This window comes from Procambarus clarkii, chromosome 17, assembly GCF_040958095.1.
Source record: "Procambarus clarkii isolate CNS0578487 chromosome 17, FALCON_Pclarkii_2.0, whole genome shotgun sequence".
In the NCBI taxonomy this organism is placed as follows: Eukaryota; Metazoa; Arthropoda; class Malacostraca; order Decapoda; family Cambaridae; genus Procambarus; species Procambarus clarkii.
Genome location: NC_091166.1, coordinates 48,484,169 through 48,507,422, shown reverse-complemented (window position 1 = coordinate 48,507,422; position 23,254 = coordinate 48,484,169). Strand labels below are relative to the sequence as shown.

The 23,254-nt window shown below is 36.8% G+C and overlaps 3 protein-coding genes across 4 annotated transcripts; 2 read left to right on the top strand and 1 right to left on the bottom strand.

Moving 5' to 3' along the window:
• The first annotated feature begins 658 nt into the window (after positions 1–658).
• LOC138365701 (dnaJ homolog subfamily C member 30, mitochondrial-like) lies at positions 659–1,991 on the top strand. Its single transcript, XM_069326194.1, has 2 exons — positions 659–670; positions 1,506–1,991. The coding sequence occupies exons 1-2, from the start codon at positions 659–661 to the stop codon at positions 1,989–1,991; spliced, it is 498 nt and encodes a 165-aa protein (XP_069182295.1).
• A 3,488-nt stretch (positions 1,992–5,479) lies between these two features.
• Positions 5,480–21,515, bottom strand: LOC123752820 (vacuolar protein sorting-associated protein 37B). Of its 2 annotated transcripts, none has more exons than XM_045734855.2 (6): positions 21,428–21,515; positions 18,605–18,732; positions 17,058–17,150; positions 16,252–16,330; positions 10,444–10,526; positions 5,480–8,757 (listed from the first exon to the last, which is right to left on the bottom strand). In XM_045734855.2, exons 2-6 carry the CDS (start codon positions 18,728–18,730, stop codon positions 8,497–8,499), a joined length of 642 nt encoding a protein of 213 aa, XP_045590811.1. In that variant the 5' UTR covers positions 18,731–18,732; positions 21,428–21,515; the 3' UTR covers positions 5,480–8,496. The 2 variants fall into 2 exon arrangements, with proteins under 2 accessions (XP_045590811.1, XP_045590810.2); XM_045734854.2 differs by lacking the exon at positions 21,428–21,515 and adding an exon at positions 21,226–21,313.
• LOC123752821 (huntingtin-interacting protein K) lies at positions 11,805–14,677 on the top strand. The gene is made up of 2 exons (XM_045734858.2): positions 11,805–12,098; positions 14,469–14,677. Exons 1-2 carry the CDS (start codon positions 11,904–11,906, stop codon positions 14,622–14,624), a joined length of 351 nt encoding a protein of 116 aa, XP_045590814.1. The 5' UTR covers positions 11,805–11,903; the 3' UTR covers positions 14,625–14,677.
• Positions 21,516–23,254: the final 1,739 nt, after the last annotated feature.

The following is a 23,254-nucleotide window of genomic DNA, read 5'->3' as shown; positions in this document are numbered from 1 at the left end:
AATCCTGGGGTAGATTAGGTTAGGTTAGGTGAAGAAGCACCTTAGAAGAACCTTAGGATGGTTCACTTACAAACCTAGCTTTACCTAAATACATATACTGTTTGTATAAACATACGTATTAGGAAACAAGTTATGTACAAAATGGGTCTATGATTTGACCATACCCAGTTATGGCTATAAAGTTCAGTTCCTGAGCCCATTATGTACTGTTATATTCTATAGAGGTACAATTATGTACCTCTAATTTGAGATATGTACCTCCCACAGGATGGGCTGCACCACCTCCCACAGAATGGGCATAGGCAGCACCACCTCCTACAGGATGGGTATGGGCTGCACTACCTCCCACAGGATGGGCATGGGTTGCAGCAGTCAGAAAAGCACAGACATTAGACTGGAAGTCGGAAAGGACTTCCACTTCCTTTGTACCACCAATTCTGCCTCAGTGATTGCCTTGTGACTGTTAGCTTGGCTCCTTGTTCCATGGCTTGTCTTTCTCAGGTCATCTGCAGTATTATTAAGTCTAGCCAGCCTGCATTCTACCTTCGAGCCCATGATGTTTGGAAGTACAGTATTGTATGCTACTCTGTCAGTGATGTTCACAAACATGTCCTGGGCCGATATTCAGGCGTGGAGATTTTGCAGGTCGAACAGGATTATGGCGGGCCCGGTATGTTAATGTTCCGGGAACATTAGGGTCTCATAGAGGAGTCATCACTCATACACTACCCAGGGCGAGGCTCTTCACCTTCATAGCATGGCCTTTATGGGGTGAACTGTAGAACACACCTGAGAAATAACTGTCAGTGCAGGGGCAACACTGAGTGAGTGTTTAGGGAAGAGTCGCTCTAAACTCATGTAGCCCGTAGCACAGATTCAACTACATCCACATAACAAGTAAGGCTTCCCATCACTCCCTCAGTCCCCCTCTTCTTAAATTCCCGTATCATGGTACCTCGAGTGGTTAAACTCCATCTGCTACAGACCTCTCACCATGTCAGTGTACAGTATTGTGGAAGTTTTTTGCTTAGAAGAGGTTTGAGGGTACATGAATTGACATAAGAATAAAGGAAATTACAGAAGGCCTATTGGCCCATATGAGGTGGCTCTTATTTATATCCATCCAAACTCATTCATATACAATATGTCTAACCTACACTTGAAACAATCCAGCAATCCCATGTCTACCATATTACAATATATGGTAATGTTTCATAAATCTACAACCCCCTGTTTCCAAACTAGTGTTTATCCAGGTCTTTCCTGAATCACTACTACTACAAATAATGTTTATTGTTTTAAGTTCAAATGAATCTTCTAGAGGCCATTCCAGGCTGAGTATTTTCCAGTATCTTTTTTTTCACTGAAATGGGGATGTCACCCTGTATTGATTGTGCATAATCATGTTCATGGGAAAAGCAGGACCATGCCTAGGAAAACAACTGAGTGTTCTGCTCAGGAGTAGCTTTTCATATACAGTGAACTCAATCTAATTTTTATTTCAGGTGAAAAATGCCTATTACAACTTATCAAAAACCTATCATCCTGACCAGTATAAAGGAGCAGAAGATGCTTCTCTCAAGTTCCGAGAGATAACAGAAGCCTATGAAGTTCTGGGAAATTTTCATAAGAGGAAGATGTATGACAGGGGAATTTTTACTATTTCAACAGCTGCAACACCAGCTGAAGCTGAGGAGTATTCTGCCAAATTTTATGAATCACGAAGAAAGAAAGGCTATGCTCCAACCTCAACAGGACGTACTCCTATTTTTAACTTTGATGAATGGTCAAAGGCTCACTATGATCACAGTCGTGTGAGAAGAGAAGATGCAAAAATACGCTACGAGAAACAATTGAAAAAGAGATTGGAGCAAGCTGAAGGGAAGAAGACAGACATTGTTGTCACTCTTTTCATATTTGGAGTAATTTTTATGATATTATATTCATCAACTCAGCAAGATCTTGACACAGGTAAACATAAAGGTAAATAACAGTAGTCTTGGTATACATGTTATAGTATTCTTAATTTGAAATGTACGTACATGAAAATTTTATATAATGCTGTACCTGTATAATGTATATATTATATTTTGGGGGGACAATCTTTTGATGAAGAAATATTAGCCATGCAATAATAAAATTTCACCTTATGAAATTAATAAACCTCACATTGATTACTGGATATTTTCATGTTGAGTTAAAAGTACAGTACAGTACTGTACTTTACTGTAAACTCATAAAATAAATTTGTATACATGTTCTGAGAATGAAAAATATGTTTGTGCTAATTTGCTCTAACACAAAAATTGTATGCGAGGGTAGGTTTGTAAATAGTGACACTGCTCCTGTTTGTTTTTATCTCCAAATGTTTTACAGTGCTTTAAGCAAATGATACAATACATGTTTCTGTATATTTAGACACAAAAATAATATGTAAACAATGATTCTGTATACTCATAAATAATAGATCTGTGCTATAAATAAAAAATATTAATTTTTCATTTACCTGGACTAGATACCCAGTGGTAGCACAGTGCAATTAGACCTGTAGTGTAATACTTCAAAATTTATGAGCCTTTTCACATCACAAAGTAAGTGCACATTTAACATTTACTGGCCCTTGAAGTTCTCATTAGCCATGATTTGTGCCATTTTTCAGCTACAAGCTAACTGTGCACCATCAACTGCTACTAGTTACCCTCAGGCTACAATGCTACATAAGCCACTGGTAAACAGCTTCATCTCAATCCACATACCATGCTTAGACGGTGTGAGATTTGTTCACTCAGTCTGTTCAGTAACAGTTCAGATTTGTACTCTTACCACCATTGTTCTCCCTTATACTGATAAATTCCATGATCTGTTTCATTTGATTATGTCAGAAACAGTATTTGTACTGAACCAATGACATACTGCTCTGCCAGCTGCTTGCCTCCTAGGCCACAACCTAGTTTTTCCAGTAATTCTGCTTTTTTTTATTCATTCTTATTAATGGTTTCAATTCACAAATAATGATTAATCCTAAGAAAAGTCTGCAAAAATTATTGAGTAATGAGAGGTCGGATTGTACAGACTCGTGTGGAAAATACTTAATCAGTATACAGTATGTGAACTCATTTGGTCAATGGATGCCAAAGAAAAGAAGTTGCTTGAACAAACGCCCAAGTATCATGCTCTGACTCTATGACTAGCAATTATCTAGTAACTGGGGGGGGGGGGGGGCTCCTTGGTGCCTGGCAAGCTCCACTCGATTCAATCCTTACCAGGCCTTTACTACTCATAAACAGATTACCAGGAACCAGGTGCCTCTAATCCAAGAAATAGGGGATTGTAAATTGCCTTACCAAGAAAAGGCCATCAGAAAGTTGGACGAATCAAAACAGATGACAACAAGGTAATCTATAGAAATCAGGACACCAAAACTCCTGAAACAAGCAGACCACTTGGTGGTGAAGCCATGCTCACTTTATATCTGTGCACTATCAGGAGGGCTGCATGCCTCCCTTCTCAGTTACCAACTTTAAACCCCAGTCATATGCCTGTCCTTGACCTTACAAGTTCACTTACACGTACTTTTCTGAGGACCATTTGCATAATTTTGATTGTTTCATGTTATGTGCTATCTTTTACAGGAATTATTATTGTTGTGTTTGTGTGACGATAGGATTATTATTGCTGTGCATACATGTGTATTGTTTGACATTTGTGGTTTCAATGTAGAATGATACACCAGTCAATTACCCTTGTTTTGCTAGTGTAAAGAGAGGTTTTTTATGAGTGTTTCAGTTAGATCACTGTGCTTTGCTGGAGAAGAGAGGCAAGTACTCAGTTGCTTAATTTTGATGGTGAAACTCTATTAACGTACCAAACCTGTGTGTATTATTTTGTGAACCCATGAACAAACGTTGGACACCTTCAAGAGAAAACTAGATAGTTTTCTTTGAAAAGTACTAGACCATCTGGGCTGTGGTGGATATGTGGGCCTGTGGGCCACTCCAAGCAACAGCCTGTTGGACCAAGCTCTCACAAGTCAAGCCTGGCTTGAGGAGTAGAACAACTCCCAGAACCCCTATCCAGGTATTAGAGTTACGGTAATTTATTTTAATAAATTAGTGTTAAGTTACACATGCTTTGAATTAAATCCTTTTCCCAGGATTGCTCTCAATTATCTTATACAACTCCCTTAATAACTCGAGTTATTTCTTGACACATCACAAAGGTGAAAGTGCCCTAGAACCTTGCATCGATTTCAAAATTTGATGTAGAACCCCCGGCATTCTATGCCCTCTAGCAAACTCCGTTAGGGTAGACACACGCCTGACCGTAAGGTTACGACATTAAAGTGGGAGAAATTATATCCTCTGATTATCATCTCTACCACTGGAGGGTTGTTGTTTGTGGTTAGCTCTTTTTGGAATTCAAAGTGGACTGTTGTAAGTGCCAAGAGCAATTGCAAGGTCTTTAGAGAAAACCTGAAACTCTATGAAGGTGTTTATCAAGTTCTTTTTTGAACACTTACAAGAGGTCAGCCTGTTATGCCCCAGATGTGTAGAGGGTGTTGGAAAAATCTTGGGCATTTGATGTTGATCAAGTTCTCTCTCTTGGCATGCCTATTGCACCTCAACTTTTCAAATGCGGTTATTTTGCACATCCTGCCATGCCTTCTGGTCTCGTGTGATGTTATTTGTATGTGCAGATTTTGAACCAGTCCTAGTATTATTTTCCAACTGTAATTTATTATGTATCTATCCTGCCTGTTCTAAGAAATACAGATTTAAATTTTGTTAAATGGTCCCAATAATTTAGATGTTTTATCGAGGGTATTCTAGCAGTAAAAAATATCTTTGCATGCTCTCCAGATCTGAATGAGGCTGTTAGTATGCAACAGTATTCCACTCTAGAAAACACTAGTGTCTTAAAAAGTATCATCACTGGTGCAGCATTTCTTGTTTTAAGGGTTATTGTTATCCAACCTGTCATTTTCCTTGCAGTTTCTAAGCACAAACTAATACAAAAGTACTGTACCGTAATGCAGTTCTTAATTCATTGCAAATTTACAAAATAATAATAAAATAATATACTACTGTACTTGTATTGCCTTCTCATCTTGGGTTAGCTACTAGTGCTTGACGGCTGACTTGTTATACAGTAATAGTTCAAGTAATGCTATGGTCTTCATAGGCCCTATGCAAATTTTTCCTGAATGTTGGATCTAAATTAAGTCACTACGTATAGGTAAGCATATTTTCATTCCAATTCAAAGGAATTATTTCTAGCAAATTTTGTTAATGTAGCAAAACAATTTACGAATTTCAGCATATTTTAGTTTTATAACAATGTGACCAATTATGAAGACGGTTAAATTTGCAATGTGAAAATAGAGTTGCATTTGACTAAGTACCATATATGCATCTCTTTAGTAGACTGATTTTACTTACCTTATGAAAGGATTGAAAAGATTTAGTTATTACACACCCACTATATTATACAGAATTTATTTAAGCTACATTATATAAAAACTTTAACATTGTTATTAGAGTATCAGCTATTATATATTCTTAATTCTGCTGTACAAGAAATATGTGGCCTTGTTTCATGACTAATTTTACAACAATTCATACCCCCTTTGAATCAGCACAGTCAAACTGTTGTGAAACCATAATTATACTGTACAGTACTATGTTTTGTTAACATTTTACTGCCTGTGTCTGCAAGTTTTGTAAAATTTGAGCAATATGTTCTCTAAAGTTTTAATATACGAGAATTTGTATAACATACAGCATTAAATCATATTCACAGGCAACAGAATATAAATATGAATTAATGAACTGTGCACCAAATATTAAGTTGATTACAAAACTTCTGAGTGTTTAATAACTTAATACCTGGATATGTAATATTAAATATGAACCCATAAACTGCATTTGTAGACATGATTACTCTTGGTTGAATATAGAGTATGAAATGTTCATAATGCTATAAAGAAACATTAAGAGTAGACTTTTTTTGCAAATTATATTTTGCCAAAAATAAAATATTATAATTTACAAAATATTTTTTTGCAAATTATATTTTGTCTTGTTAATCAGAGATACTGAGAGGTATTTGCTTACTAACATGGAAAAATGACTATGAAGATCAAAAGAAGCCAGACATGAGGAATAAAACATTCTACAATTAATATTTTTCTAGTAGTTATTACAGAACTAATTCAATACTGAAATTTTCTGTTGTTCAAATGAATTGTAGTGACTGATAGCTGAATATTCTATACACGTCTAATGATTAATTTTTATGATTTTTAAGGATGCCAAACATATCAAAGAAGAAAACAATAGGAAGAAGTGTGTAAAATCTGCAGCACCACTGAACATAAACACACAAATTAGAGTGCAGTATTGTACGGCAGTGTTAAACAAAATTTGATAGTAGAGATGATAGTGACAATTTATAAGGGCAGTTTTAAAGCCCAGCATGTTTTTGTTAAACCACAATTATGCACATAATTTGTTGGCAAATTTTCAAATGGCAAAATGATTGTTATACACAAGTGCATATGCAGTAAGGAGTTTATAAAGCTACAATAAACTAATGTTAGGACGCTATAAATCAAATCAAATGAGAGGTTATCATTATAGTTGCCATGCTAATGGAAAATCATGTTTAAATTTGGAAACTATTAAATTTAAAGTCAGTACAGTATTATGGAAAGGTGGTAATTTGGTACTGAGAAATGCTACTGGTGATGAATGTCAAATTGTTAAAAAAAAAGTACATTTTAAAATGTAATTCCTCGTCTAGGTTACGTTTCCTTGTAGGCATTAAGACCTGATGATGTTACATTTGATAACCCTCATAATGAAGATAATGTTTTGCTTGTAAAAGTCTCTAAGTGGTATTTTCTACAGTATTATAAATTTATATAATTAGCATTTTAAGCTTACCAGTATGTATAATTATGGATATATATATACTGCATCTCATCAAATATTTGCCAATGAAATCTTTAGTTAAGAACAGCTCCATGCCAGTTATAAACTTATCAACACAGAACATGATCATAACACTAAAGAACAATTAACCTGTCTAGTATAAAATTGTATAGTATAACAAGTCTTGCTGATCTGGAAAGTGGTGTATCACAATACTTTTCAGTATATACAGTATTATCATTTATTCACTATACATACCCTGTAGTTTACCAAAGCAAAGAATGAATGATTTGCCAGTGTACTTAGTAGTCTGTCAGTCTGTAATTCCTGTAACAGTGGACATTTACTGCTGCACATTGTTCACCATAAAATATTAAGTAAAACATATACCATACAGTAATATCCAGGTGAACTAGCATTTAGAAGTGACTGAAGGTCACTACATGATGGTAGTATTGTTATACTGTACTTCATAGACTTCTCAGTGTCCTGTATAACAACACTGCTACTCTAGTTTTGTATCTCAAAATAATTAGGCACACATTTGATCAGCACAAATAGGGAATTAAAAGTTCTAGGAAAAACAAATGTTATCTGGTTAATGTATTAGAAAACCACGTCTCAATTGCAATAAGATATAGTATATTCTCAACATGCACAATAATTTACACTTACATTGTAAAAGTTAGACTTGAGGAATGAGAAACAATGTCTTGTTACACATTCCATATTCAAACATGCAAAACAATGCACTATGTACAACTTGGGTTTTGTTGAACCTTAAAACCTTATGTATTATCAACTTCGTGCTTTGAAACCAATCATAAAGATATGAAGTAAAAACGAGGCTTTGCAGTACCAAAACAATTGCCCATCATATGTACCTGTAATTAATTTGCCTTACTAAACATCTGTATCAAGTATTTTCTGTATTGTATGTAGGTAATTTACGATAACTTTGTAGTTAGCAGGTTAGCGCAAGATACAGTGATTGTTTTATGTATGTGCAACTGTTCATGCATTTGTTTGTATGTTATTTTATGTTGGGATTTAGGCCTAGGGCCCAAATATTAAAACTGGTTAGGCTATTCATGGCTGTACTATACTGTATTTGTGTGTGAGGGCGGGGGTGGTGTTTGTGTATTGTTCAAGTTCACACTTGTTTACAGGTGCATGGTTGTGTGTGTAGGCAAGTGTGTATGCTTGACTGTATCTATTCCTACACACACACACAAAGTGGCATTTTAGCATTACTGTATATTTCAGTATACAGTATTCATATGAAGATTATCATGCTACTACCTTTGACATACAATATTTATGAAAAAACAGTTTTTCTATGACCAGTATATGATATTTTTTTACAGTTTAAAAATTGCTCTCCCTCCCTCCATCCCCCCCCAAAAAAAAAAAAATTACTCATTATTCAAAGGGTTCCATGCTGTTTACATGATGGAAAATAACAATGACAAGGTTGTTCACCATGAGTTATAACAAATGTTGATCACCACAAGGAACTTAAAAACTAGACCACATTTTATTTTAGTAGGTTTTATCCACAAACTTAGTGGTACCCAGGCATGGGCATATTCATGGGCTGTGTGGGGTATGGTGATGACCACTGATTGGCTCCATATCCAACACCACCACCAGTGGAAGGCTGAGAAGGGTATGGTGAGCTGTGTGCACTACTTTGCTTGTTTAAAATGTCCTCAATTTTCTCTGCCTTGATCCGCCTTAAGTGCGCAGTCTTCCTCTTCGAAAGGAATTTAGACAAAAAGTCATCTACATCATGTTCTTTGTCAAGGAATGACTGGACCAAATTCTGAAAAATATATGCATCTAAATGTAGTATAAATATATACAGGTAATAAAACTGTAAATGGGTTGGGATGGTAAAGGAATAAAAAGGTAACATGTTAGTCTCGGAAGTGAAACAAAAATTAAAATAGCAAAGCCTCTTCACATTCCTAACATATGCATGCACAACACCCCCCCATCATCACTTCTGTTTCACATTATTCTGCTCAATTAGCCATGTAAAGACTGATTAAAAGTACTGATTGGCTGCAATAATTGTGGTGCCCTACCAGTGTTTTCTTGTTCAAGTCTGTCTTCCCAGCATGTTCCACCCTGTCTTTCAGCTCTTCTGCAGCCATTACAGATTCTTCCGGCCACAAAAAACTCAGTACAAAGGTGGGAATGCAGAGCCCAGTACCCTGAGCACCTGAAAAAAACCCACCCCTCAGAAATAGAAGGGGATAAAAGTATGGAAGAGAAAATGCAGCCCAGGCAAAACTAGGGGCATCATCAGTGACATCCAGAGAAGGCAACTCTGGCTACATACAGCAGAGGTGAACAAGTGATGAAGGCACAAGCAACAGGTTGGCATAAAAACAAAAATCCAATGAAAGAACAAAGATAGAGAGTTCAAGGGATGGCCAATGCATAGCAGAAAAGTTGGTACCCATAGAGCATGGAAGAACGAGGACTGCATCATAGTGCACAAGATCCATGAATGGCTGGGGTAGCTGCCCGAGACCATTCAGTCAGCAGGGCTGCCATCTAGTGCCAAAAGAGGAGCCAACTAGTGGACAGACTTAGACAATGAGTGTGTACATTATTTGACCGTGTCACAAATTGTGTGCATTTTCTTTTGGTAATCTTGTATCCCCCACTGCCCTATTCCTTAACTGAGGGGGGAGCCAGATATTGGGCCTAGTCTCTAATAGGTACTCGTGATTCATTAGCACCTGGTGTTATACCTGCGTTTGGTGGACTCCAGATGGGTAGGTTGGGGAGATATTGAGGGAAACCTTTTCAGAGAAGAAAGCATCTGCCCTTACCCATTCTCATTCCTGTGTTTACTACCATCACCATTCCAAAAATGGATGACATCCATATTTGAATGGATGGATGATGACATACTCATACAAGGTATGAGCATGATGGAAGTGGGATGAGTATAAGGGGAAGAGGGATGAATATGAGGAGAAGAGTTGAATATGAAGGGTTGTACCAGTGGCCGAGGTAGCCACTCCTGATTTAAAAAGAGCCTGGTGGAGTGCCTAAGGCTCTCTAATATTCAGGTGGGTAGCTCAGGAAGTCGCTGAAGGAAGCCCCTCTTCCCCCTCAGATATGACTACCCGTAAATGTTTTTCAAAACTTATTGTGGTGCAGGCTTTCTGTAGATTCATACATTTACTTAGCAAATTTCCAGAAGATAAAGTTTGCAAGTATCTTTTACTTTCTTGATACAGCTAGAACAATCATATGTGCACATTTCCATGGTATTTTTTTTATTATTATTTATATATGAAGAATGACAACATGTTTATAAATGCTCATACATTCAGCAACACATGCATAAGCTATAGAGCATTCATTTCTGAACATTGACACAAAATACATAATTATAACCTCAAAAATAACATGGCACTATAGCAGTCCAGCTATAGTTTTATAAGTGCTGAGTAAGTTGGAAGCTGCTAAAGCACTGAAAGGCACTTACCTCAGTTTCTTCTTCAATCTCATGTGCAGCAGTCTGTAACAAGGCCTGGAGCGTATCAGCAGAGTACTGCCCACTTGTGGAATCTGCAACAAAGCAATACAAAATTACATCTTACTTTGCTCTAAATAGCTAGGGCACATGTTGATGGCATGCATACTGATAAATGACCTGCAATTTAAAACTGCTGAAATGGGCTAGAATATCACATAGAAAAATAGAGCATTGAGTATTATGAAATGCCCATTCTGGATGCCACCTTGTTCGCTTTTCTGACTTGTGGCACTAATTACCCTCAGGAAAATAAAGAGGATGTACCAGTGGCCGAGGTAGGGGATGGAGGGGATGTTCCTGCAACGTTGGATTTGATATTCACCAGGAAAAAAGAAGATATATTTGGCATTCGGTACCTTTCCCCCTTGGGTAAAATGACCATGTCGTTTTGAGAATAAAGTACACAGTGCGATATAATCTGGAAGAGAATGAGGAAGTTGAAGCAGTTAAAAAACCTGATTTTTAAAAAGATATTATGGGGGAACCTAGAAAGTATTTTAAGGAATTTGATAGGAAATACTTGCTATTAGGCAAAGAAGTAAATGAGATGTATGTCAAGTTTTGTGAAATATACTGTATGATAAAAGGCAAAATGACTCATAAGAAAACAGATGCAGAACTAGGAAACAGGATTGGTTCAACAGAAATTGTGAGAGGGTCAGACACCAAAAAGATACAAAAATGGAATCAGTATAGAAAGAGGCCAAACCCTCAACCATAACAATTTGTTTAATATTGGCTGATTTTCACCTTGTAACTTATAAATAATGGCAAATTCCCTGTATGTATACCTTAAGTACTTTGTTAGCTTGAAGATATTATGCCTGTTAATGGTTTTGCAAAAGTATATAAATAATTAGCATTTTTTCAAATAACATATGTTGTCATTTAAATAAATAAATACAAATTCAGTTTGTAGGTCAGTTTGAGTCAATGTCGAGTTAAAAATTACATTATTTAACTAATGACATGTGTTTCATTGTTTTTGTTAAACAATATAAGCATTTAATCTAAGTATTTGGGTTATAAGTGAGGCCTATAGAGCTCCTAACATAGGTGTTCCAATATGGCGGCCACATATGGTCGAACTTTAGCCGTTCCTCACACTCTAGTCATTATAGCTCCGTGTCAGTACATCTTGCTGGATTCCCTCATCTCCGCTCCTAACTTCCATACCCCGTTTAAAATTACATTCACACAACTTCAAATTTTCTACACATAATTTTACAAGTATCATGCAGCGAAGCAGTAAGTAGCATACAAATAAATGATGATACAAATTGGAGAAGGTGTATAGGGAGAAGAGCTGGGGGGGGGGGAGGCGAGAGTAAACAAGAGCAGCAGCAGCAGCCGCCGCCACGCTCCCACTCTCACTCCCACAACTCTCCCACAGCTTTCCCACTCTCACCATGTCCCACGACGACAACCACGAAATGGAAGACGAGGTCGAGACCAAGAGCAAGGAAAAGAAGGTGGCCAAACACGACAGCGGAGCAGCTGACCTCGAGCGAGTCACCAATTATGCCGAAGAGAAGGAAATCAAATCCGATGCCAATTTCATGTCGGTGATTAATGATGTGAAAAGGCAAGATGAAGCAAACAAGGTATGTTCTGCTACCGAGGCGTTGGTTGTGGCCCCCAGTCACCTGTCAACCCTTTTATCCGCGTTTTGCCCGTACTGAGTGGTCGAGGCTAGGTGAGGCCAGTCATGGCGAGGCAAGTCTAGGCAACGTGAACCATGTGAGGCTAAGCAAGACAAGGTTAGGCTAAGCATGACAAGACAAGTCAAGTCAAGGCAAGGTAAGGCTAAGCAAGACAAGTCAAGGTTAGGCAAGACATCAAGGTAAGGCTAAGCAAGACGTCAAGGTTAGGCTAAGCAAGACAATTCAAGATAAGGCTAAGCAAGACAAAGGTTAGGCTAGCAAGGTGAGTAATTACAAGACAAAGTTAAGCAAGGCGAACAATGACGACAAGGTTTAGGCTAAGCAAGGCGAGTAATGGCAAGACAAAGTTAGGATAAGCATGTCGAGTAATGACAATTTTAAACTAAGCAAGGCGAATAATGGCAAGGCAAGGTTAGTAATGGCAAGAAAAGGTTTGGATCAAGCATCGTGAGTGAAGGCAAGTTTAATCATAGTGAGAGACAAGGTTAGGTTAGGCAAGGTTAAGTTTAATTATTCAAGACTATGCAAGGAACAAATTGGAAAAGATGTTGCTTATCTGAAGCACAGTTCAGTATAAAATTGTTACAAAGAAATTAAAATGCTTTAGCATTCCGATGATGCCAAGATGTGTCATTAATGTCGTTATTAATACTGTACTGTACTTTAGACGGCACTAAAATGCATTATCCAGTTGCAAAACAAAAAACTAAATTTTTTTGTCACTTCCTGAAAAACAGAATTTGTTATGGAACTTGAGGTGGCCTAGTAAAGGGTTATGGTATTTATACCAGCACTGTTTATAGTACAATATAGTTCACAAACTCGACATAGTTTGAAGTGCCTTTAGTACTTGGAACACTTACTTTGGCAGCTCATCCTTCTGTTTAAATAGTCTTTATAGTTACGATAAGGACCATCATACATGGGGGCCTGGTGGATAGCGCGGGTTCGATTCCCGCAGCAAGCAGAAACAAATGGGCAAAGTTTCTTTCACCCTGAATGCCCCTGTTACCTAGCAGTAAATAGGTACCTGGGAGTTAGTCATCTGTCATGGGCTGCTTCCTGGGGTGTGTATGTGTGGTGTGGAAAAAAAAAAAAAATAGTAAACAGTTGATTGACAGTTGAGAGGCGGGCCAAAAGAGCAAAGCTCAACCCCCACAAATACAACTAGGTGAATACATATATTAATGTAAAAGGCAATTAGAAATCGGTACTACTGAATTTGGACAAACTATTAAAGTTTTTGTACTGATGTTGCAAAGAATGCTTAACCTAACCATCCTAAGGCCTAATATAGTACATGTACTGTACAGTATATGCTATACTAGACCTAGAAATGTAATTTTGGTTTTTAGCTTGTACCAAATTCTAGAATATAATTGTTCATTACATTTATATGTATGATGGTCCATATAGTTACAAAATGTACTATCTAAACAAGAGGATGGGTTGAACTTAGCTACTCGAAGAGCTCACCCAAGAGGGAAGTAAAAATACATTGCTGTATCATGCTCATTTGTTTAATACAGTACTGCTGTATTACAGCAAAAGTTTGATGCTATGAACATAATACAAAATACATTTCTGCATCTTGTATTTTAATGATTCCAGGCAAAAACAAAAATGTCAGCTGTATGTGGTTAATGTGTCAACATAATTTATTTGAACCATTTGACTGAGTTAAGCAACAGCAGTTTATTATAAAATAAATGCCCCTGGAATATGTTAGACACGAAGTCAATGTATGTAGAAAACCATTTACAAATCATTAATGTTCAATCAAGTGTTATGAATTTCAGGACAGGCCTGAACCCAGTAAATACTAACAGTTGGTGGCAAAATAAAATGTCACTGCAAGCTTTTGCACTAAAAACTGTCAAATGTTTTCTTACACTAGTATTTCAAGCCTATACTTTATTAATTAAGGTACAGTACTATGTAATTTTGAATACTGTATTGCAACATGTACCTATATACAATAAATATTGTAAATCTACTAAAATAGGTTTTAAGCTTGGAAGGTGTTTTTCTTTGAAACATATACATACAAATCTTTTAAAAAGACTTTATCATTTTTCTGTACTATAATGATTAATAGTAAGTATAAAAAAAAGAGCAGTGTAATTTATATTTTCTTTCCTTGTCCTCTTACTCGATCATATTGTTACCCCCTTTAAAACTAATATTTTTTTTTTGGTTCCTAATTATAAAAAAAATTCCATATACTTAATCACATGCATATTTTTATTCCATAGTAGCTGCATTATGGTGCTTCGTATTTCATAGTTTTCTAATTTTGTTTCATTACAGTTAGCAAAGGAGCAAGAGCTAGCCAAGGTTTCCATTAAAAAGGAAGATGTTGAGTTGATTATGAGGGAACTTGAAATTCCCAAAGTGAAGGCTGAAAGAGCACTCAGAGAGCATCAAGGCAATCTTATTGAAACACTAGTCACACTTACCAACTAAATATGCAGTACTGTACTTAATTCACCGTCATTATTAAAAAATGGATTAACTACTGTAACTTGTTTTATTCTCCAAAGAAATGTCTAAAGCATTCAGAAACATTACCATCATATTAACTACATTAAATTTATATTTCCCAATAATATAGAATATTGTAATAAAATGCATTTTAATGTTTTTTTAATTTGTCACGTATGCTTCATAATATTTATTTTACCAAATATAATATGTATACAGTATTTTAAAGTTGAAGTTGAGACACTGGGACTAAAACACAAATTGTATAACTAAGAAGTGTACACTGGGACCTCGTTCAAAGGAAATACTATATATCTGATGTATATCATTGAGTGTGGAATTAGTTCATCCACTAGAGTAAAAAGCAGATTTTTTTTAAGTTTTGAACTGCCTGTACAAGTATGTAGATCATTTCAATCCTCAACCAGTTTCCCCTCCAATTTTGCTACTTGGTTAATCATTCCCAGAGGACACCTCGTAAAAAGTTCAACACCAGGTATGGTGCTAAATAGTCTTCCTGACTTCGTACATTTTTTTTAATTACTTACCGGGTCTAATATAGATGGTAGGTCCTCTTGTTGGCTCTGTAAAATTGCTGGACACTATATCACACAGTTGATGAAACATGAGCGAGGATCATTCATTGTATCTAGTTTTTGTCTAGAAATGTCTAGTCTTAATTTTGCATTTAAAATTCCCGAGTATAGTATTCGAACCATAATGATTGCTTGCCTTGCCATTGTAGTTGCCCTTTTGAATACTTTCTGGCCGGCTTTGTTGCATTTGTCATAGTCAATGCATGGCCGTCTATTACATAGGGGGTTATTTACAACCCCCTCTTCCCTTGTTATTATCTTCATTTTCTCCACTGTTGGCATACCTAATATGTAGTCCTGTTGGTTGTTTATCTCCAAAATATCTATATCAATATATTGTAGAGCTATTTGTGGTATAAAAATAATACAATAATATTTAAAAATCAACTTGGATAACCATATTACACCTTGAATCAACAAACGATGATGACTGCATTTTAAGGGTTAAAACTATCTGCTATAAACGATGCCTGGAATTACTTGCCCATGCATCAGCATAAACCAAGAAATTTTCTTCAGGTATAAATGTAATTTTTTATTAACATCTGGGGTATCAGAGCACTCAATGCAATGTCATACAAGAATATTCTTAAGCTATTGAACTTTCTCTCTGCATCAGCATAGAAATTTAACTTATATGATTTCTCAATAAATCCAACTGGGTCTCTTCCCTAGCCAGAGACTGGTAACATCCAAAACACTGTTTATACATTGGGCTCTCACTGACATTTTTGCTTGGCATCTAACTACAGTACTTCACATACCATGCTCTGCATATACTGATTCGATTAACTTGACAATTTTGAAAGTTTTGTTATTGAAGGGTTAAAAGTGGGAGAGTCTGGCTTGTGAGCATCAGCCTTGTTGGTTCCTCTAGCACTGGCTAGAGGAACAACCATGTGGCAACGTAGAAATGAGCATTTAAATTATATCGACACTTATTTTGTTCATTCAATTTAGGAAGACTCGTGCACACAAAAATATTGTATCTAGACTATACGTAATATACTTACCAATTTCTCCTTTCAATGCATTAACCTCTTCAGACAACTTAGCAGCTTCTTCATATTTTGAGATTAGGTTCTGCTTTGCCTGAAAAAAAAAGGGGGGAGGGGGGTGTTTGTAGTACAGTACAATGGAACCTCGGTGTATAATTGCACCCGAATACAAATTTTCCGGGGTACGGTGAAAATTGTTAGAAAATATGCCCTGGTGTACGAGTTCACTAAAGGGTATGAACCGCTCGTTCATACTTGTTCGAGTCAGTGAGATAAATTTTCGCCTGTATCCCGCCTAGCGATAACTGCACTTAAAATTCTGTGAACAATTTCATAGTTTTTATGTTTTTTGTTGCTTAACATAAAATCTTATTATATATCATGCCATGGGTTCCAAGAAAGTCAGTGATACAGTTCAACCTAAGAAAATAGTTGTGAGGATGACGATAGAGGAAAAAGTGATAATTCATAGTGAGGCAATGTGATGTCTCACTACAGACAAGTGTTAAAATGTAGGGAAAAAACAAGTGTCTATAGACAGATTCTTAATACAATAAGCAAGCAGTGAGCTACAACCAGGTCCTAGTGGTATGCCTGCAAAACTTCCCGAGACTAATGTCCCTGCGGAATACTTTGCAGGAACATGACTGACGTCTCACCTCAAAATATATAATACTACAGAATAAAAACTTAAAATGCAAATGCTCTGAAATCTTCCACTATAGGGTTGAAAAGCTTGAAATTGTTACTGTACAGAACAACACACTATAAAGCATTTTAAAATAGATTGACTATTACTCATTTAAATGATAAATTATTACCTGTGACAATTTAGGCTCGAGAGATAAATTAAATTCTGCCAAGGATTTGTTAGCTGCCAGTAACATTTCTTGTTCACTTGCTAAGTTCTTCATCTGGGGAAGAAGAAAATATATAGTTACTATAAGTGTGGTTATCTTCATTATTGTACTGTCTCATACATAAAATTACTTGCTACGTAGTAACATTCCCAGGCATAACAGTTAGACATTATAAGAATACAGTACAGTATATTCAAATAGTGTACATTTCTGTCAGTGAATTGGTTTTAGTGGGTGGATTAGAGTTGGTGGGTGTGTGTAAGCATGAATAGATGGGAGAGTGGAAGAGGTTATGAAGGCGAGTGGATGCGAGTGAACAACATTTGTGGTATCTCATCTTCCCAGTACAGTACTCTGTCGTATAATGCTTTGAAACAACTCTCAGTTTTAGTATCCACCATCTTCTCGCTGAACTTGTTTCAACCGTCTACTGCTCTGTTTGCAAAATTGAACTTTCTAATGTCTTTTGGCAGCTTTGTTTCCTTAGTTAGAATCTATGACCTCTTGTTCTTGAAGTTCCAGGTATCAAGAATTCTTCTTTGTCAATTCCTGTTACTACATATTTTGCATGTAGTGATCATATCACCTCTTTCTTCTTTCTTCTAGCTTTCATATACAATACTGTATTTAATACCTCTAGCATCTCCTCATAGCTCTGTTTTTTAGTATATACTGAATAATTAGAGGCATATTTATAAAGTTGTAAAGGAGCAACTTCCCCTCTCCCCTGACAGATCTGTTATGCATCTTGGCAGCATTCTTGCCAAGTTCAGTTGTTACATTCTCTGTTAACAATTGCCATATATGACCTCTATAGCATCCTATAGCTTAGGGCCTCACCTTGACTAAATATGGCTCTGGTGAGAGTGGAGGTGTGTAGACTGAGAAGCAAGTCCTTGGGTCTTTTTTTCCGAGTGAACAAGAAAGCATACAGTGAATGCATGTACAGCATATACAAATAATGAGCACAATTTAAATCATTGGTCACTAAATGAAAATCATACGTCAAAAACATATTGCATAAAAGCGTGTTATATATATGGGTCAACTGTATAACATTGTAAACAGAAATACTGTACTGAATAGTATTTCTGTTATTACTATTATTACTAGTTGCTGTTGTGGATGATTTTGTCATGAAATGGTGCTCGTTTCTCTGCAATGTTTTATAGTGTGACTAAAATAATGAATAGAGGAGTGCTTTGGGCTTGGTTTCCCAATACTGGGGAACAGGAACTTATTAGACTTATCGAGGTCCCACTAGCCAACATGTCTGCCCATGTGATCACTAAACGGTTACTATGCAGACCAAATGGTATTTAACTGATGTGAGTTGCACATCATCCATTTTACCAAATATGATCTTCTTTCCCAACACATCCCTAAATTTTCTTGGCTGATACCTCCCCACACTATGAAAGTGGGGAATGGGTTAATGATGATGATCATCATTATAAAATACAAAATAAAGTAGACTGGTCTGTAAATGTATATAAAATAGAACATGCCTGTGGTAAGTCCTTCATAAGTTCTGAAAGTTTATCATCATTGTTCACAAGATCACGAAGTTCCTCTGTAGGAAGGTGTTTGATGAGCCCGAGAGCAGCTCCATAGTCTGGTTCAGCCGACATCATTCCTGGAAAACATCAACTAAAATTAAATGAACTACAAATAGAATTTAAAGGGAGGTGTAATGTTAATGACAGGTTTGGACAATAAACACAATATGGTAACAAGATACAGTATATATTTGAAGTAAATTATTACAGTGGTGGTGGTCATATACTACTACAGCATCAGGAAAAGATGAGCCATAAAGTGCAGCTGTTGAGTGTTATGGCAGCAGAGATGGTGATAGCTTGTTGTATAATGTGACAGTGTCGTGACAAGTCATCAGGTGCAGCTATTGAGGCAGAGACTAAGTTGGTGGGACCAAGGCTCTTAACCCCTGCACTGTGCATCTGTTTTTGGCAAAAACTTCATAGTGCAATTGTTAAAGACATATTTTTGTTGTTTTATAAATGTTCAGGTAAAGTTAGTGTTAAAATGTTTCCAAACTCCACCATTTTCATTTCAGATCACAAAGAGTGATGAAAACATTAAAAAACATTAAAATACAGCCTAATTAAAACAAAACAAAATTATCAGAGCATCTTAAGATACACTGTGCATTTGAGTGGTTAAGAAGTAATGTTGCTTCTGGCTGCCATGTTAAAAAGACTGCCTGGATGCTGTGGTTCGAAGGCCTTATATTCCTGTCCACATGACTTGGTTTAGACCACGGCTACTCGTTGATTAACTGATGGGATATGCTCGCTTCAAGGAAATGTGCAGTTGTTTATAACACACAGAATTCTTGGGAATGTGCAGACATTGTTCTGGGGGGACCGGAGCTTCCCCCAGAAAAGTCCACTCATGGATGTCAACCAACAAACTCACACTAAACAGAAAAAACCTACTACATTTTACTTGGAAGTAAAATCATTACACCAAATTCACCTTCAGATAAACAATGTTAACATTAAAAATGATGGTAAAAGTCCCTTGGCTTATACACAGACAAGAGACTAAACTTCAGCACCCACATACAACACAGTCAAAAAGTCTCTCCAAAACTGTTGATATACAGTACAGTAGTACCCCCTAAAATCACATTATGTTCCCCACTCTGCTTTCCTTTTACTATGCTACTCACTAATCTATCCCTATCTTACATTCGGTATCTGTGCATGGGGTTCAACCACTGCAAATTACCTCAAGCTCATCATCACTCGACAAAAATCTGCAATCAGAACTATAACAAACTGTTGTCAGACAACTCACAGCCCCTCTGTTTAAATCCCTAAACATGCAAAACACACACTCCATACATTCTCTTGTGTTGTTTACATATTCAAAACCTTCCTAAAATGTTAATCCTGATCCGAAACTCTTCCTTGACAGATGTAATAGAACCCATGAGCACCACACCAATAATTTTTTTTTTAATTCATTGTGTCAGGGGGACAGGAAGCCAGAGTGTATTCATACATGGTAGAATTATATCAAAGGCCCCCCCCCCCGAGGCTGAATTACTGACCCCACCCAGGATGCAGCCCCATAACAAGCTTAATAACTCCCAAGTACCTACTCACTGTTAGGTGAATAGAGGCATTAAGTGAAAGGAAATGTGCCCATGATTCGATCCCAGAATTCTCGATTGTGTGTCGAGAACGAACCTGACTGTACTACGGGGACCCTTAAACTATAAAGATAAATACTGTACTGGTATCTCTTTGATATTCCTAGAATTAGGCTAAATCTGGGCAAACACTCCATGCAAATAAAAGGACCCAGTGTATGGAACTCACTCCATAATGAATTACAAAGTTGTCCAACCTATACTTTATTCAAAAGTAAAACCAAAAAGTACCTAATTTCATCCTTATTGTTTCCTACCTTGTGCTACCTCACTCGCCCAATTTAATACTGCACTTAAGACATTCAACTTCATCAATATGAACTATTATATCAACTTATAATGTAGTTATTATATTTAACTTAAATTCTGTTGCCTTTATTCTTTAACTTAAGGACCTGCCTGAAACAGTGTGTTAGTGGCTTTGCATGAATGTTACACTTAAACCCCCAATGTATGCTCTGTACTTTCTTAATCTATAATATAATAATCATTTTTATTCAAATGAATGGGTGTACAAAGAACATAAGAGTAGTGGACAATTATAGAGACAGGAGTTACACATACCTGTACTAATGAAGCCACCATTACGCAAAACGTTTCGGGCAAGATCAATTCAGGCTAATGTATCATCTTGTATATAAATAAACTAAAATAAAATAAAAAATCTGGTTGGAAAAAACTCAAGAAAAAAATAGGACCTCTTGACAAGATGCTGACTTCCTGTCCCAGTCATGACCACTAAATAGATGTTGGCCCTCATATAAAATTCAGGTAAATACTACAGATATAGAATATAGATAAGAGATACAAGTCACATTATATGCTAGATAGTTTGCCAGCTTATCAAACCCACCTTAACCTAGGCTAACCTATCTTAATCTAAAGATATATACGGTTTGCACAAAGCTTTGTGTTAAGGACCGTGTGCTATATGACTGTCCCCCACACCTGGTGGTACAGAATGTGTGTGTGTGGGAGGACAGGTTGTGTACAGGACACAACAGGCGAGGCTTGTGGTCATTACACTGTGTGTGTAACGTCATGTAGTGTCCAGTCCGACAGAAAAGGGTGAATAACATTGACCAGGACACTGTAGGAAGCCCTCGGCCACTGCCCTGAGTGTTTCCTTCCTTAAGTGACTGCCACCAACCTGACGTCGAGGGCCCGAGTGTTGACACTGTGTGATACTCAATTGTCACCCCGTTGGACGCAGCCGTGTTTACTCATGCTAATATATAATATACACCATACCACCTCCCCCTCACGATTTTATTTACTTTATAAATTTATTTATTTATTTATTTATTAAATTCACTTATTTATTTAATCATATACAAGAAGGTACATTGGGTTGTGAGAGCACATAACATTGTTCTTACATTCTTGCAAAGCCACCAATACGCGCAGCGTTTCGGACAGGTCCTTATTATTTTTATTAAATATAAGAATAATAATAATAATAATGCTTATTTGGGGAAAAGTAAATACATACAAAAAGACCTACAAGTAGAATGTTGTATTTCTAGATAAAGTTAGTATATGTTAAGGTATATTAAATATATCCCCCCCTCCCCCCCGATTCTCGATTGAGAGCCGCAGCCCGTCCTCCAAACAAAGACCCAAAAGTGATTCCATGCACCTGCCAAACCCCCTGTTTATGAATGAAAAGCGGTTTACACACGACTCACAACTGCTGACGTTCGAACATATCCGGAACAAGTGTTTCACTGACGAATTTTGTTCGAATCACAACGCTATAAATGCTTCACCCACGTACTACAAATACAAATAATTGCCAACAGAACCTAAACACCTAACCTATGCCTATATATGCACAATATGCTAATATATTATAATATTAATTTATACTTGAGAAAATTCCCGTTTTGAATGAACAGCATATTAAAATTTATGAATGCGTCTGTGGGGTCGACCACTGGATGTAATGGACTTTAGTCGAGGACAGGTTGTTCTCTGACGACTTTTGTTCGAACCACAACGCTGTAAACAACCCGTCCTCACTCCAGTCCATTCAGCCCGTCCTCCAAACAAAGATCCAAAAGTGATTCCATGCACCCGCCAAACCCCCTGTTTATGAATGAAAAGCCGTTTACACATGACTCACAACTGCTGACGTTCGAACATATCCGGAACAAGTGCTTCACTGACGAATTTTGTTCGAACCACAACGCTATAAATGCTTCACCCACGTACTACAAATACAAATAATCGCCAACAGAACCTAAACACCTAACCTAACCTATCCTATGCCTATATATGCACAATATGTTAAGTATATTTTAATATTAATTTATACTTGAGAAAATTCCCGTTTTGAATGAACAGCATGTTAAAATTTATGAATGCGTCTGTGGGGTTGACCGCTGTATGTAATGGACTTGAGTCGAGGACGGGTTGGTCCATTACATCCAGCGGTCGACCCCACAGACGTAGTCATAAATTTTTACACGCTGTTCACTCAAAACGGGAATTTTCTCGAATATAAATTAATATTATAGTATCTTAGCATATTGTGCATATATAGGCATAGGTTAGGTTAGGTGTTTAAATTCTGTTGGCAATTATTTGTATTTGTAGTACGTGAGTGAAGCATTTATAGCGTTGTGGTTCGAACAAAATTCGTCAGTGAAGCACTTGTTCCGGAAGTGTTGAAACGAAATCAGTTACGAGTTGTATGTAAATCGTTTGTCATTGATAAATCTGGGGTTTGATGGGTGCATGGAATCACTTTTGAGTCTGTGGATGACGGGCTGGGGATCCCTGGATTTGAAGGTTCTTGTAATCCATCGTATCATTTTTCTTCCTGATTCAATAATTGCTTTGTTATGCTCCCTAAACATCAGATGTCATCAGGTCGTCAGACATCATTCCAAATACTTTGCATACTGCTTTCCTAATATAGGCACATTTGATTGTGTTTTGAGCCCTGTACTTTGTTTAAGGTCTTCAATTTTAT